This window comes from Artemia franciscana, chromosome 20, assembly GCF_032884065.1.
Source record: "Artemia franciscana chromosome 20, ASM3288406v1, whole genome shotgun sequence".
Classification (NCBI taxonomy): Eukaryota; Metazoa; Arthropoda; class Branchiopoda; order Anostraca; family Artemiidae; genus Artemia; species Artemia franciscana.
Window position 1 is genome coordinate 3,753,764 of NC_088882.1, and position 16,246 is coordinate 3,770,009.

The 16,246-nt window shown below is 35.0% G+C and overlaps 1 protein-coding gene across 1 annotated transcript in view; it reads right to left on the reverse strand.

Annotated features, from left to right (window-relative positions):
• The window catches only part of LOC136040330 (stalled ribosome sensor GCN1-like), a gene marked incomplete in the record, with an annotated part of 191,427 nt that overhangs the window by 67,731 nt on the left and 107,450 nt on the right, over positions 1-16,246 (reverse strand). Inside the window, 2 exon segments of the mRNA XM_065724571.1 lie at positions 8,642-8,836; positions 15,947-16,180. Of these exon segments, the coding sequence (XP_065580643.1) occupies positions 8,642-8,836; positions 15,947-16,180 (429 nt within the window).

Here is a 16,246-nt window from a genome sequence, read left to right on the forward strand (position 1 = left end):
ACCAAAGTCATCTTACAAAGTGAATTTATAAACTTGAGGCAAAAAATGATTATGACAATTCTTGATGAAAAAAAGTGAGTAATAATAAATTAAAAATTACTAATTTGTCGATATCTTTGATTATAGTTAAAGATAACGACAAATTAGTGATTACCTCTTGGACCTTAGAAAAAAGAAAGAGGAAAGGATAGAAAAAGGTGCCAAAATCATCCAGCAAAGTAACTTTGTAAACTTGAGGCAAAAAATTATAATAGGTACCGTAATTCTTGATAAAAAAATATAAATTATAATTGCTAATTTTTCGGAATCTTTAATTATAAATAATTATATCGACAAATAAGTAATTACTCTTGAACCTAAGAAAAAGGAAAAAAAACCATAAAAATAGATACCAAGTTACCCAATATATTGCTATCGGCATGGATTTTCCGCTCATGAACCAGAAATATTTGGATAAATGTTTTTAGTTGAAATAAGGATTAACTACAGCGTGTTTAAATTATTCCAAACCTCAATGCAACCAGATTAGGGTCAATAAATTTATTAAATAAACTAAAATACAATAAAATACTCAACGAAGAGTTCATCCGTTTTTTTTTTTTTTTTTTTTTTTTTTTTTTTTTTTTTTTTTTAATGAATGCTTATTTGGTTGTTGAGCACAGTGAATAATAACTTTATGAACCTAATAAATATTGATGAGCCAGGCATGCATGCAGACAGAGAGAACAGAGAAGAGAGGGGAAGGTAAAGGTATCCGTAGTTCTATTACCAATAATAATTTTGGCTTGAAATCTTGAGGGAATAACACCTACAGCAACTACATGAAGGACATAGTAAAATTTTAACATGGAATAGGTAATTATACATTTTATTTGGGGGGGGGGGAAAATAAAAACACAGACAAATAATATTTAAAATATAAAAAATAACCGGGGCTTCTCCCGGGGAACCAAGATTTTTGGAGGAGGGATGGCAAAGCTCCTAAGCGTTCGTTATGGAATAGTTTTAAAATTTGTGCTTAGGATCAAGAACGTATGAAGGGAAGGGTGTCAACTCCTCTTCCCCCAAATCCTAAATTTTCCCAAATTTATGGGTACTTTTTACTCGAATTTCGAATTAATTTCTTGCGTCTTTCATGATTGGGCTAAAATCACAGCCGTTATAATCACAGCCTTGATGTAATACAATGATTTTTAAATAAACAAACGAATAAAATAATGGAGAATTAAACCGACTTTTAATATTATCAATACAAAAAACTGGCCTTTTCAGTTGAAGTTGGAAGCTATTTAAAAAAGAACTAGTCACAATTATTTAAAAATAATGAAGAGTCATCTTCTCAAGACACTGGTTCATAGAAAGGCTAAACAAGAGCTAAGAGTTCACATGGCACTTGTAACGAGGTCGGAAGAGCCAAGAGTTCATATGGTATGAGCTCTAGCAAAATTCTAAGAATCCATAGATTGATTTAGAAGGAAAATCAGAGGTTTAATGCCGGTCGGAATTTAAGATAAGAGCTCTGAGTCACGATGTCCTTCTAAATATCAAAATTCATTAAGCTCCGATCACCCACTCGTAAGTTATAAAAACCTAATTTTTATAATATTTCCTCTTCCTTCAGCCCCCCAGAAGGTCGAATCGGGGAAAACCATTTTTCATAGGACGATGAAAAAACGAATTTTCATCGTCCTAGCACGTCCAGAAGCACCAAACTCGCCAAAGCACTGAACCCCACCACCTAACTCCCCCAAAGAGAGCGTATCCAGTCCGGTTACGTCAATCACGTATCTACGACATTTATAAGCGTTTTCCAAGATTTCCGGTTTCCCCCTCCAATTCCCCCCAATGTCAATAAATCTCATCGGGATTTGAAATAAGAGCTCTGAGACATGAATTCCCTCTAAATATCAAATTTCATTAAGATACGGTCACCCGTTCTTAAGTTAAAAATACCTCAATATTTCTATTTTTTCAAATTAACAACCCCTATCTCCCCCAAAGAGAACAGATCCGTACAAATTATGTCAATCTCGTATCTATAACTTGTGCTTATTCTTCTCATCAAGTTTCATCCCGATCCCTCCACTCCAAGCGTTTTCCAAGATTTTAGGTTCCTCCTCCCCCCACTCCCCCAAATGTCACCAGATCCGGTCGTGATTTAAAATAAGAGCTCTGAGACACGATATCCTTAAAATATCAAATTTCACTAAGATCCGATCACCCGTTCGTAAGTTAAAAATACCTCATTCTTTCTGTTTTTTCCGATTTAACCGTCTCCCCCCCCCCCCCAACCCCAGATGGCCGAATCGGGGAAACGATAATTTCTAATTTAATCTGGTTTGGTTCCTGATACGCCTGCCAAATGTCATCGTCCTAGCTTACCTGGAAGTGCCTAAAATAGCAAAACCGTGACCGAAAGACCAACAGAATCTGCGATTGCTATATGTCACTTGGTGGCTTATTTTTTTTTTTTACATACGCTAAGTCAAATGAATGCAAAAGATCATCCTTAGTTCTATTCTATTCTATTTATTTTCATAAAATAACAATAACGAAAGTAAAACAGTTCAAAATAGGGATGAAACCTTCTTATTGACAGTGAATAGATATAAAATTATTTCACTGGATATTTCGAACACATATACAGTGTTCATCATCAGCAGTAAAACTGATGCAGTCGGTTTCAGCAGTGAGTTTTACTGCTGATGATGAACAAGTATATGTGTTCGAAATATCCAGTGAAATAATTTTATATCTATTCACTGTCAATAAAAAGGTTTCATCCCTATTTTGAACTGTTTTACTTTCGTCATGGAAAGGCGGTGTGGTCTTCGAAGTTATCTACATAAAATAACAATAATAAAAACAATATCCCAAAGGGCTCAATTAGACACTTTCCTTTCGTTTCTTGCGCTTATATACTATCTTTATAAGTTAGCAATTAATATATATGTATGTATGTTTTCGAAAACGGCCCCATATTTTTCGGGAAAATTAGTATTTTGGGTTATTCTCGCATAAAAAAGCAATCTAGATAGGTCAGACGTCTGAGAAAATTTGTCAAGAGCCTTAATTTTTATTTTTGCAAATAAAGTCATGGACTACGTTAGAACATCATATAAGCATTTCTTATGACATGACTAGCATCCCCCCGCGCGCGTAAGTCGTTACGCGCCATATTAGTTACGCGCCATTGTAGTTGTGTCCCTGTGTCCCACCTGTGAATATAGATAGATATATATATGTTTTTAACTACGTAAAACTTGCGAATATACAACATTCTCCGCTGTCCCATTGTCTGTGCATATAAATAGATTGTCAGGTTTACTGACTCTTGTACATGCAACATATAATTGTCCAAGGGAAAAACAATCCGTATTCAGATCTATACCGCATTTTTCTAATGATTGCCCTTGAGCTTTGTTGATGGTGATTGCTAATCGGATATTCCCTATGTCCCCGTCGTCATTTATATATCCCCCCCTGTGCCTCTCCCCGGCGTTCCCGTTGTAGTTGTCCCTGTGTCCCGGTCGTCATTTGTGTCCCGGTGTCCCGGTCGGTAATTTCTCTTTGAGTGTCCCGGTCGTGTCCTGGTCGTCATTTTCTCTTTGAGACGCAGACCTGTTTTCACGTTGTTCTTGTGATTCCTCGGCACGCTTTCTTTTCTTACTTTCTCTATTAGCCGCAAGCCTTTTGGCATTAACTCTTTGAGCAGCTTCCTCGGCTGTTTCTTCTGCCATTGTATGATTTATACTAAAATTTCTCTCTGAATTAACTCTTTGAGCAGTTTCCTCGGCTGTTTCTTCTGCCATTGTAGGATTTATACCGAAATTTCTCTTTGAATCGGCCCCTTATATACTTATAATGACGTCATATACAAAGCCTTATATACTTATAATGACGTCATATGCGGACAAACACACAAACATACAACTTATTTTTATATATATAGAAGATATAAGCATTTTTTTATATGATGCCATGGTTAGCTTAAATAAAATTGTTGAGTTTCAAGTTCAAGTTCTATTTATTTCCATAAAATAATAATAACAAAAACAATATCCCAAAGGGCTCAATGGCGCGTTATTTGGGAAACGATATACAACAAATAAAGAATGATAAAACTTGGCATAAACATACTAAACAACATCTAAATATAAATCTGTAAGGAAAAGAAACCAACTCACCGTATCAATTACTTACACTATCTTTATAAGTGAGCAATAATTGTGTTTTTTTTCTCTCGAAAATATCTCCATATTTTTTCGGGAAAATTGGTATCTTGGGAAATTCTTGCATAAAAAAACGATCTAGATAGGACAGAAGTCTGAAAATATTTCGTTAAGAGCCGTAATTTTGTTTTTTTGCAAATGACTGCACTTTGTTAGTACATCATATAAGCATAACATTTTTTTATATGATGTCATGCATGGCATAAGATTATTGAGTTTCCAACGCATCAATTACTTCTATAGTATGATGTATGTTGGAAGGCCCAAAAACGAAAATTTGCAGTTGCAGTTACTATAAATGCTGATTCTTTGGAGCCAAAACCTGAACTATCAAACGTCATAAGATGTGAAAATCGATATCAGTTGCGACAACACTAATACGGGAAGCTAAAGCAAATGCCATTGCTAGATTTTATGAAGTAATCAAAATTCAAAAACGTGTCAAAAATAAAAAGAAGACCAAAGATACAGGCTGTTAAAAAAAAAAAAAACACGCGGTCAGAAGATATGCAACACCAACCAAGTGAGCGAGCAAAAATTAAAACGAAGAGCAAAGACGAATGCGTTTAGAAGAAAAGCGGCGTCGTGTCAAAAATGAAAATGAAGAGCAAAGACATGCACGGTTAGAAAACATGTGACATAGAGCATGTGAGCGAGTCAAAAACAAAAATGAAGAGCAAATACACACGCGGTTCGAAGAACAGCGGCGGCGTGCCTAAAATGAAAATGAAGAGCAGACACACGCGGTTAGAAGACATGCGATACTAAGCATGCGAGTAAGTCAAAAATGAAATAAAAAGCAAAGACACACGCGGTTAGGAGACATGCGACACCAAACATGTGAGCAAGTCAATGACAATCAACCTGGAAACGAAAATCAAAACGTGTCAAAATTGAAAATGACAGTGAAGATGATTGGGTTTGGGATTTTGACATGGATAAAGTCATCAATGCCTACCATACCTTTGTTAAAAGAAAACCGAAGTTCGGCAATATGTATTTCATAATGAAGAAAGAGAAACCGAGGTAAACTAACTAAACAAATTGAAAATGATAGCGATTATTATTAGGTTTTATATTTTAACACGGATAAGGTCATCAATGCCTACATACCTTTGAAAATCAAAACCTGGATTAGATAAATTGTTGGAAGAAAAAGAAGTTTTTGTCCCAGCACCTGAACAATTAAAAGAAACAAAGGTTCGGCAATATGTCTTTAATAATGACAAAAGGCAAACTGAGGCAACAGAAGAAGCTTTTGGCCGGCCACGTGAACGATTAAGAGAAACAAAGGTTCGGCGTACGTCTTTCACAATGACAAAAGACAAGCCTGGACAGCGAGAATCAAAACGTGTCAGAATTGAAAAAGATAGTGATGATGATTGGATTTGGGATTTTGATATGGATAAGGTCATCAACGCCTATCATACCTTTCTTATAAAAACAAAATTTCAGCAATACGTATTTCATAATGACGAAAGACAAGCCGAGGTAAAACGAACTAAACAAACTGAAAAAGATAGCGATTATTATAAGGTTTTGAATTTTGACATAGATAAGGTCATCAATGCCTACCATACCTTTGTTAAAAAAAAAACAGAAGTTCGGCAATATGTATTTCATAATGAAGAAAGAGAAACCGAGGTAAACTAACTAAAAAAATTGAAAATGATAGCGATTATTATTAGGTTTTATATTTTAACACGGATAAGGTCATCAATGCCTACATACCTTTGAAAATCAAAACCTTGATTAGATAAATTGTTGGAAGAAAAAGAAGTTTTTGTCCCAGCACCTGAACAATTAAAAGAAACAAAGGTTCGGCAATATGTCTTTAATAATGACAAAAGGCAAACTGAGGTAACAGAAGAAGCTTTTGGCCGGCCACGTGAACGATTAAGAGAAACAAAGGTTCGGCGTACGTCTTTCACAATGACAAAAGACAAGCCTGGACAGCGAGAATCAAAACGTGTCAGAATTGAAAAAGATAGTGATGATGATTGGATTTGGGATTTTGATATGGATAAGGTCATCAACGCCTATCATATCTTTCTTATAAAAACAAAATTTCAGCAATACGTATTTCATAATGACGAAAGACAAGCCGAGGTAAAACGAACTAAACAAACTGAAAAAGATAGCGATTATTATAAGGTTTTGAATTTTGACATAGATAAGGTCATCAATGCCTACCATACCTTTGTTAAAAAAAAACAGAAGTTCGGCAATATGTATTTCATAATGAAGAAAGAGAAACCGAGGTAAACTAACTAAAAAAATTGAAAATGATAGCGATTATTATTAGGTTTTATATTTTAACACGGATAAGGTCATCAATGCCTACATACCTTTGAAAATCAAAATCTGGATTAGATAAATTGTTGGAAGAAAAAGAAGTTTTTGTCCCAGCACCTGAACAATTGAAAGAAACAAAGGTTCGGCAATATGTCTTTAATAATGACAAAAGGCAAACTGAGGCAACAAAAGAAGCTTTTGGCCAGCCACGTGAACGATTAAGAGAAACAAAGGTTCGGCGTACGTCTTTCACAATGACAAAAGACAAGCCTGGACAGCGAGAATCAAAACGTGTCAGAATTGAAAATGATAGTGATGATGATTGGATTTTGATATGGATAAGGTCATCAACGCCTATCATACCTTTCTTATAAAAACAAAAGTTCGGCAATATGTATTTCATAATGACGAAAGACAAGCCGAGGTAAAACGAACTAAACAAACTGAAAATGATAGCGATTATTATAAGGTTTTGAATTTTGACATAGATAAGGTCATCAATACCTACAATACCTTTGTTAAAAAAAACAGAAGTTCGGCAATATGTATTTCATAATGAAGAAAGAGAAACCGAGGTAAACTAACTAAACAAATTGAAAATGATAGCGATTATTATTAGGTTTTATATTTTAACACGGATAAGGTCATCAATGCCTACATACCTTTGAAAATCAAAACCTGGACTAGATAAATTGTTGGAAGAAAAAGAAGTTTTTGTCCCAGCACCTGAACAATTAAAAGAAACAAAGGTTCGGCAATATGTCTTTAATAATGACAAAAGGCAAACTGAGGCAACAGAAGAAGCTTTTGGCCGGCCACGTGAACGATTAAGAGAAACAAAGGTTCGGCGTACGTCTTTCACAATGACAAAAGACAAGCCTGGACAGCGAGAATCAAAACGTGTCAGAATTGAAAATGATAGTGATGATGATTGGATTTTGATATGGATAAGGTCATCAACGCCTATCATACCTTTCTTATAAAAACAAAAGTTCGGCAATATGTATTTCATAATGACGAAAGACAAGCCGAGGTAAAACGAACTAAACAAACTGAAAATGATAGCGATTATTATAAGGTTTTGAATTTTGACATAGATAAGGTCATCAATGCCTACCATACCTTTGTTAAAAAAAAACAGAAGTTCGGCAATATGTATTTCATAATGAAGAAAGAGAAACCGAGGTAAACTAACTAAACAAATTGAAAATGATAGCGATTATTATTAGGTTTTATATTTTAACACGGATAAGGTTATCAATGCCTACATATCTTTGAAAATCAAAATCTGGATTAGATAAAGTTGGAAGAAAAAGAAGTTTTTGTCCCAGCACCTGAAAAATTGAAAGAAACAAATGTTCGGCAATATGTCTTTAATAATGACAAAAGGCAAACTGAGGCAACAGAAGAAGCTTTTGGCCGGCCACGTGAACGATTAAGAGAAACAAAGGTTCGGCGTACGTCTTTCACAATGACAAAAGACAAGCCTGGACAGCGAGAATCAAAACGTGTCAGAATTGAAAATGATAGTGATGATGATTGGATTTGGGATTTTGATGTGGATAAGGTCATCAACGCCTATCATACCTTTCTTATAAAAACAAAAGTTCAGCAATACGTATTTCATAATGACGAAAGACAAGCCGAGGTAAAACGAACTAAACAAACTGAAAATGATAGCGATTATTATAAGGTTTTGAATTTTGACATAGATAAGGTCATCAATGCCAACCATACCTTTGAAAATCAAAAACCTGGACTAGATTAAACGTATATATATATATATATATATATATATATATATATATATATATATATATATATATATATGACAAAAGACAAGCCGAGGCAAAAGTTAAAGGTCTAATAAAAATACGTAATTTTACAAAGACACTGTTTCTAATTTAAAAGTCCATGCGGAAGTCATGACATCAAGAAAAGGCTCAAATTGTCGCAAAATAGGACGCAATAAAATTGGCATCATCTCCTGATTCCCATGCCTGGATATGTGTATGGTGATCCACCTTCCTAGTGGAATATTAAACAAATTGGTAGATTTTTTTAGCTGTGTAAACAAAAAGAAGAGAAAGGAATAACCTCTACGGCATACATACTTGTTGTGACGGGGTCTTTAGCGCTGATATGAGTTTACCAATGATTGGTTTAATTTTCTTATCCGATTTGTCTAAATGGCGAGCCAAACCACCCATTAGAATGACAACTGATTGGCGAACTTTATCGAACTGGCTTGACTTTGGTGCCTCATCAAGGAATTTTTCGAAAACAGGTAGTAGATCACTGACTGTATCCTGAAAAAAAAATTCATCGGTCAAACTGAAATTGGTCATCAATCATGCTCGGTCAAACTCAAACTAAAATTGATCTAAAAACAAACTAAAGAAAAGAAGGTCAAGAATGGTGTTTTTTTAAGGCAAGTAAAAAATACTCTGTGAACAAAAAGAATATTTCGTGACGACAACCGCCTCACTCCCTCAGCGCTATAGGAGAAATTTGGAGCAAAACATGTTAAATATTCTGAAAAAAATGTGAACGATACTCAGAGAAAAAATGAAAAAAAAAACGAAATGCCAACAGAAAAAAAAACAAATAAAAGTCTACACTGTAGGAATAGAAAACAAGTAAAACAAAATAAACAAGTAAAAACTTGTAAAAAAAAACAAGTAAAAAATTCTGTCTTTTTCTGTGATACGTGCCCCCATCAGGTCCAAAAGAGCAATTGCAGAAGAAGCACTGATAAAAATTGGACAACATGAGGCGTAGTTTTTTGAGGTAGCTAATTCCTTTCTCTTATCTGGCAAGTGAAATTTTTGTAAAGATTCAGTCAATTATTTAGTACCGAACGAGCAGTTAATTCATTTTTATTGGTTATTAATTGGTTAAATCATTTATAAATTCTGGTAGTTTTTATTGTTCTTAATCTTTTTTACTTTCATCTATAATCTTTTTTTATGAAAATTTTCCGCAATTCAGTGCATTAGATCTTTGAGGATTGATCCGTCATTTGAGAGGATAGAGCCAAGGTATGTAAATTCCTCAACAATCTCAGCTGGTTTGCCACCAACCATTAGGACTGGCGGGGGACGCGGTGAGTTACGGGGTTTAACGAAAATCATTTTCGTTTTCTGCCAATTAATCGACAGCCCTATCTTTAAGGCTTCATCAATAAGGATCTGTAGGGCTTCTGTGAGCTTAGACGGTGAATCGGAGACAAGAGCAAGGTCGTCGGCACAGTCAGCGTCTGAAAGCACCCTATCGCCGTGATGCAACCCAAACGGGAGGCGGTTTATGGTCCGGGCCATAATGTAGTAAATGACACAATTAAATAGCTCTGGAGCAGCAGCACAGCCCTGACGGACTCCAGTATTGGTTTCGGAAAATGGGCTGCGTCTGCCAATGACTTGCAAGCAGCTCTCAGTCCCTTCGTAGAGCCGCTCGAAAAGGTTGCAAAACTTAGCTGGTAGTACCGTTTTCAGTATGAGCCAGAGTGATTGCCGGTCGACAGAATCGAAAGCAGCCTTGAAATTCACAAAGGCAACATATACTTTTTGTTTTGTTACACACGAATAATTAAAACATAATTTGCACATTATTTTTTTTTTTGGGGGGGGGGGCTAAATGGTTTTCTCATAGTTTTGACCGGACGATTTTGATTAAAAAAAGGTAAGGGAGGAGGCCTAGTTGCACTCCAGTTTTTGGCTACTTAAAAAGGCAACTAGAACTTTTTATTTTTTACAAAAGTTCTTATTAGTCATAAATATACGTAACTTACAAATTAAGTTACGTAACGAAATTCTATATTTGTATATTTTTATTACGTATATGAGGGGGTTCTCCTCCTCGTCAATACCTCGCTCTTTACACTAAAGCTTCAACTTGGTCCCATTTCTTTAAGAATGATCCCTGAATCACAAACGCCGTAGAGCAAATAGTTGAAATTACTAAAAATAATTTAGCGCAAAGAGTGAGGTATTGTGGAGGAGACGAACCCCCTTATATACATAATAATTTCTGTTCGTTTTAGGTTCTAGTGCTGCTCCATACTTCCACCAGAAAAAAAACTTTTTTTTATTTATTTTTCATTGTTCTTTTAAATAATGGTAGAAAATCCTGCGGCCCCTTCAAGGAAATTTTCTTCCCTCATGACAAATTCTTCCATGGAACAATCCCCCCACGTTACCTCCTCCCCCGACCCCCCTTTAACATGAAAAAGTCCCCCCTGAAATCGTCTTTACACGTCTCAGTAACCATTACTTTATGCAAACAATGGTCAAAGTTTGTAACTTGCAGCCCCTCCCCCGGGGACTGTGGGGGAGCCATTCGTCCCCAAAAACATAATTATTAGGTTTTTCGACCATGCTTAATAAAATGGCTATCTCAAAATTTTGATACAGTAACTTTGGGAAAAAATTAGCGTGGGAGGGGGCCTAGGTGCCCTCCAATTTTTTGGTCACTTAAAAAGGGCACTAGAACTTTTCGTTTCCGTTAGAATGAGCCCTCTCACGATATTCTAGGACCACTGGGTCAATATGATCACCCCTGGAGAAAGAAAAAAAAAATAAACATAAAATAAATAAACAAAAAATACAGAATTCCACATTTTGTAGATAGGAGCTTAAACTTCTAAATTAGGGTTCTCTGATACGCTGAGTCTCATGGTGTGATTTTCGTTAAGATTCTTTGACTCTTAGGGGGTGTTTTCCCCTATTTTCTAAAATAGGCCAATTTTTTCAGGCAACTTTTAATGGGTAAAAATAAACTTGATGAAACTTATATATTTAGAATCAGCGTAAAAATGCGATTCTTTTGATGTAACTATTGGTATCGAAATTCCATTTTTTTTTTTTTAGAGTTTCTGTTACTATTGAGCCGGGTCGCTCCTTACTACAGTTCGTTACCACGAACTGTTTGATTACCCCTTCAAAGGAAAACTACACCTTCTTGAGGTGTTTGATGTCATATACTTTTAGTTTGTTTTTTAATGTTCTTCGTCCAAGTTTTTTTTTTTTTTTTTTTTTTTTTTTTTTTTTTTTTTAGTTTGACTCCCACTAAAGTCGACACTCCTTAACTGTATATGCAAAATTGAAGTCCGGACTGTTCCTTATTTTTTAAGACCTCTGTGGTTGTATAAGTTCTCCTGTAACCAATTAAAAAAAAGAAAAGAGAAGAAGAAAAAACAATATCTTCAATGTCCTTGGTACTCTAAGAAAACTAAAATCAGTAGCTTAAAGAGTAGAAACAAATACAATGGATAAAATCAAAATATTATAGACTACTAAAAAGGTAAGAATAAAAGGGTAAAAATATTAAGAAAGTAAAATAGTGTGTCATAAAAAGGTCGAAAGTATAATATAATAGGGAAGTAAAAGGGTAATATAAAAGTAAAATATAAAATGTAGGAATATAGTTGGCATGGTAAGCAGGGTTGCCAACTTGCATACTTTTCGTGTGAAATGCACTCTTGTTTTCATCGCACTATTTCAAACCATGGACCGGATTTGCACTCTTTTTGCCCATTATTATGCACTCTTTTATGAAAGGATGATAAAAAAAATGTTAAGCGAAATAAAAAAAGGTACTTGACTTGACTACAGTGGTCAGCTTTAGTTCACGACTAGCTGCTTGGACCTCTTATATTCCTTTGGAAACATTTGGATAAAATGGAGACACAAATTTAATTAAACATTTGATGCAGTCAACTTATAGTTCAGTTAAAGATCCAAGTAATCAAAATAAACATCAGCAAATTTCCAGCAGAGGAAGCTAAAAAGTAATATAATCATTATCTAGCCCATTATTTTGAGGTTCATTTAAGTAGGGAGTCCTCCTAACTTAATTTTAAATAAATTTGAAAATTTTTAAGCTGATATGGTTATTGATCAAAGGATATCTGATAATTATTTGTAAATGGCGTAAGAGTAGTCAGAACCGTGAAAGGGGCTGCGCACGCGCAAATTTTTTGACTTGCACTCTTTTCTAACAGCTTGCAATCTATTTTGGCTTTGATTTGCACTCTTTTTTTGGCGTCGGTAGTAAGCAACACTAATGGAAGGACCACAAACTGTTCCAAAAAAAGTTTAAGAACGGAATTTAGTAATATAGAAGGTACAAATATAAATCCTGGTTTTAAAAGTGTTTTTTTTTGTACTACATTCCTTCAAAAAAATTGTCCCCCTCAATACCAAAATTTAACAAACCAACCTAAATTTTTCCCTCTCCTTTGTTACTTATAGCATTTCCTTCGTTTCACCCTCTTTGTGTTATTATTAATTGGTTAATTCATTTATAAATTCTGCTAGTTTTTATTGTTCTTAATCTTTTTTACTTTCATCTATAATCTTTTTTTTATGAAAATTTTATCTTTTTTTTCACTGTAACAATTCAAATAACCAGGTTTCGTTTTCACTGTTCTTCACACTTAAAAAAAGCGAATTATCTACAAAAATATCAGAGGCAACGCTATAGCGTTGCCTATGGTAAAGGCCATAGGGCTCCAATGTCGTATCATTTTTCTTTTTTTTTCAGAGGCACTTCATAAGGATGGGGTAGTCGCATAAACTTCAGAGGGGGCTTATCTGATTGGAAATCGGAACTTCTAGTCTCCTTTTTAAGAGTCAAAACTGATCGGAGGGCAATTAGCCCTCCTCCCCCACGCAATTTTTTCCCAAATGCATCCGATAAAAATTTTGAGATAGCCATTTTGCTAAAAATAGTTCAAAGATCATATAACAAACCCCAGCGTCGACACAACCCCCCAAGGTCCGAGGTTAGGCGTTGTAAGTTATGCTATGTGGTCCCTTCCATATGGTTCTTATGGAAGGGATGCTCGCAAAAAAAACTTCAGAGAGGGCTCATTTGACTGGAAATTGAAAGTTCTAGTTCACTTTTTAAGAGACAAAAGAGATGGAAGGGCAATTAGTCTCTCCCCTCCAAGCCCTTTTTCCTCAAGCCCTTTCAGACCTCATTTGATTGGAAATTGAAAGTTTTAGTTCAGTTTTTGAGAGTCAAAAGAGATTAGAGGGCAACTAGCCCCCCCCCCCACGCCTTTTTCCCCAAACCCATTCGATAAGAATTTTAAGATAGCCATTTTGTTAAAAATAGTTAAAAAGTTCAGATAAAAACTACGGTGTAGATACAATCCCCCAGGGCCCGAAAGCAGGAGTTTTTGAGAGCAAAAAGAGATTAGAGGGCAACTAGTCCCCCCCCACCCTTTTCCCTAAAACCCATCCGATACAAATTTGAAGATAGCTATTTTTTTAAAAATGGTTCAAAAATTAGAAAACAAAACTCCGGTGTCAACACAACCCCCTAGGACCGGGGGGGGGGGACAGGCCTTGTAAGTTATTTCCTAGGGGCGTATATGGTTCTTATGAAAAGGATACTCGTATAAACTTCAAAGAGGGCTCATTTGATTGGAAACTGAAAGTTCTAATTCACTTTTTAAGAGTCAAAAGAGATCCGAGGGCAACTACCCCCCCCCAGGCCATTTTTCCCCAACCCACCCTATAGAAATTTTGAGATAGCAATTTTGTTAAAAATAGTTCAAAGGTCAGATAAGAAAAACCCCTGAGTCAACTCAAACCTCCAGAGCCCGGGAGCAGGCGTTGTAAGTTATGCTCTGGGGGCATATATGGTTTTTATGGAAGGGATGCTCGCATAAACTTCGCAGAGGGCTCATTTGATAGGAAATTGAAAGTTCTAATTCCCTTTTTAAGAGTCAAAAGAGACCAGAGGGCAACTAGCCCCCTCTCTTCACGCCCTATTTTCCTCCTTCTTCCACTTGAAAAGTCTAAAACCTACTTTGTCATTGGCGCTTTACTGAAAACTATATGGATCTTGAACAGTCTTGAAAAGTACAGATAAAATCAAACTGAATGTTTGATACATAATGCCATTAATTGTTGAAAGATCATCAGTTCAAGATTTTATTTCATGGTAATTTTATTTTCATTTTTAATGCTACAATAACTGCAACAGGAAATATTTGTAATATAATTCGTTTTCAGTTAAGCACCAATGACGCAGTAGGCTTTAGACTTTTACAGTTAAGGAAGGGGGTAGCATCCAAACTCTTGTTTGTAGTGAAACTACATTTGTCTAGAAAAGTCTTAGAAAGAACTAATAAAATTAAACTAAATATTTGAAATATAATGATATAAACTGCTGAAAGCTCGTCAGTTAAAAACTTGATTTTACTGTAATTTCTATGTTTATTTTCAATGTTGTAATAAGTACAAAAGAAAATATTTGTATTATAATCCGTTTTCAGTAAAGCGCCAATGACGCAGTAGTTTTAGACTTTTACACTGAAAGAAGGAGACAAGACCCAAACTCTTTTTTGTAGAGATTTTTGTTCGTTTCAAGCTGGATTTGCATTAAAAAAAAAAAAATTCTTTATCTATGGCCATCTGTGAATTTAATAAAGCAAATCTGCTGGCTTTACAACTATAATTAAATCGTTACTAATACACACATTTTTTATGTAAAAAGCTGTTTGAAATTCTTATGTTTTTTCGCAAATTTATTCTTTTTACAGTTAATTATGGCTCATACTGTTTGATTTTGCTTATGGCTAATACAAACTAGTTTATAAACCCTATTTTCTCTTATATTAGTCTTCTATATATCATGAAAATTCCCCCATCTCCCCAGAAAAAACGCAAAAAAGCTTTAAACAGCCCTATGTCACAAGAAAACTCCAAGAACTATTGACGACTGAATAATTTTGGAATGTGTGATTCCAGATCAAGCAATTGAAGAGTTATACCTGTCCAGGATTGTCATCCGTATATTTTTCCTACCCATTAGATACTTTTTGAACCTTGGAGACACAGGAAAATTCTAAGTGAGAAATGAATGCTTAATTTTATTGCCGAAACGGTTGTAACAGTCTTTCATTACTGCGGTTTTCCTACTAAGCTGCAGAAATATACTATGCAAAATCATTTTTCCAAAATCGATTAAAAGGGGGACTTTTGTTGTTGTTTTTTTTTTATTTTTTAAATGAAAATACCAAAAAAGACATTTTTTTTTGTTTTTTTTAAATCTTGGGGGAGGGGCAATTGCTCCTACCCTCAATTGACACACCTGGAACCAGATGAGAAAAAAAAACGACCGAGGCAATAGGAAGGATTCAGGAAATTCTTTCAATAATAATATTAATTATCATAAGCTGTACATAATGATAATAACAATATAAAAACAAATTTGGCAATAAAAAAAAAACAGTAAGCTATGAAAAAGCATCTAGAAACTCCATTTTATTTCAATTCGTAAAAACTAAATACTCTGGAACTTATTCAGAATAATAATTTATATTATTGTTTAGTTTTTCTGATGAGCTGAATGAGCTGAATTGGGCTGAATACGCTATTCAGTGAAAGTTAAAAACGAAATACAACCTTTCCATGAATGTCAATCAAAGCAACTGAAGCAGCAAGCATATTCTTTCTGACCACCTCATTCCTGTCCAAAAGGCCTCCAGGTACAAAGAAATTAGCCAATCGGATTACGTCGTCCTGGTCAAGCAGTGGAGCGAGTTTACTAAGTGTCACAGCAATCCCTGAACGTGGCTCCCAGAAATCAATAGCTTCTTCAACCACCCTTCCAAGCTGGTCGAGTACAGGAGGTTTCATCTTTAAATAAGGAACTTTCATTGGAAATATATGTGGAATTAAATAAGGAATTAAATAAGAAATTAG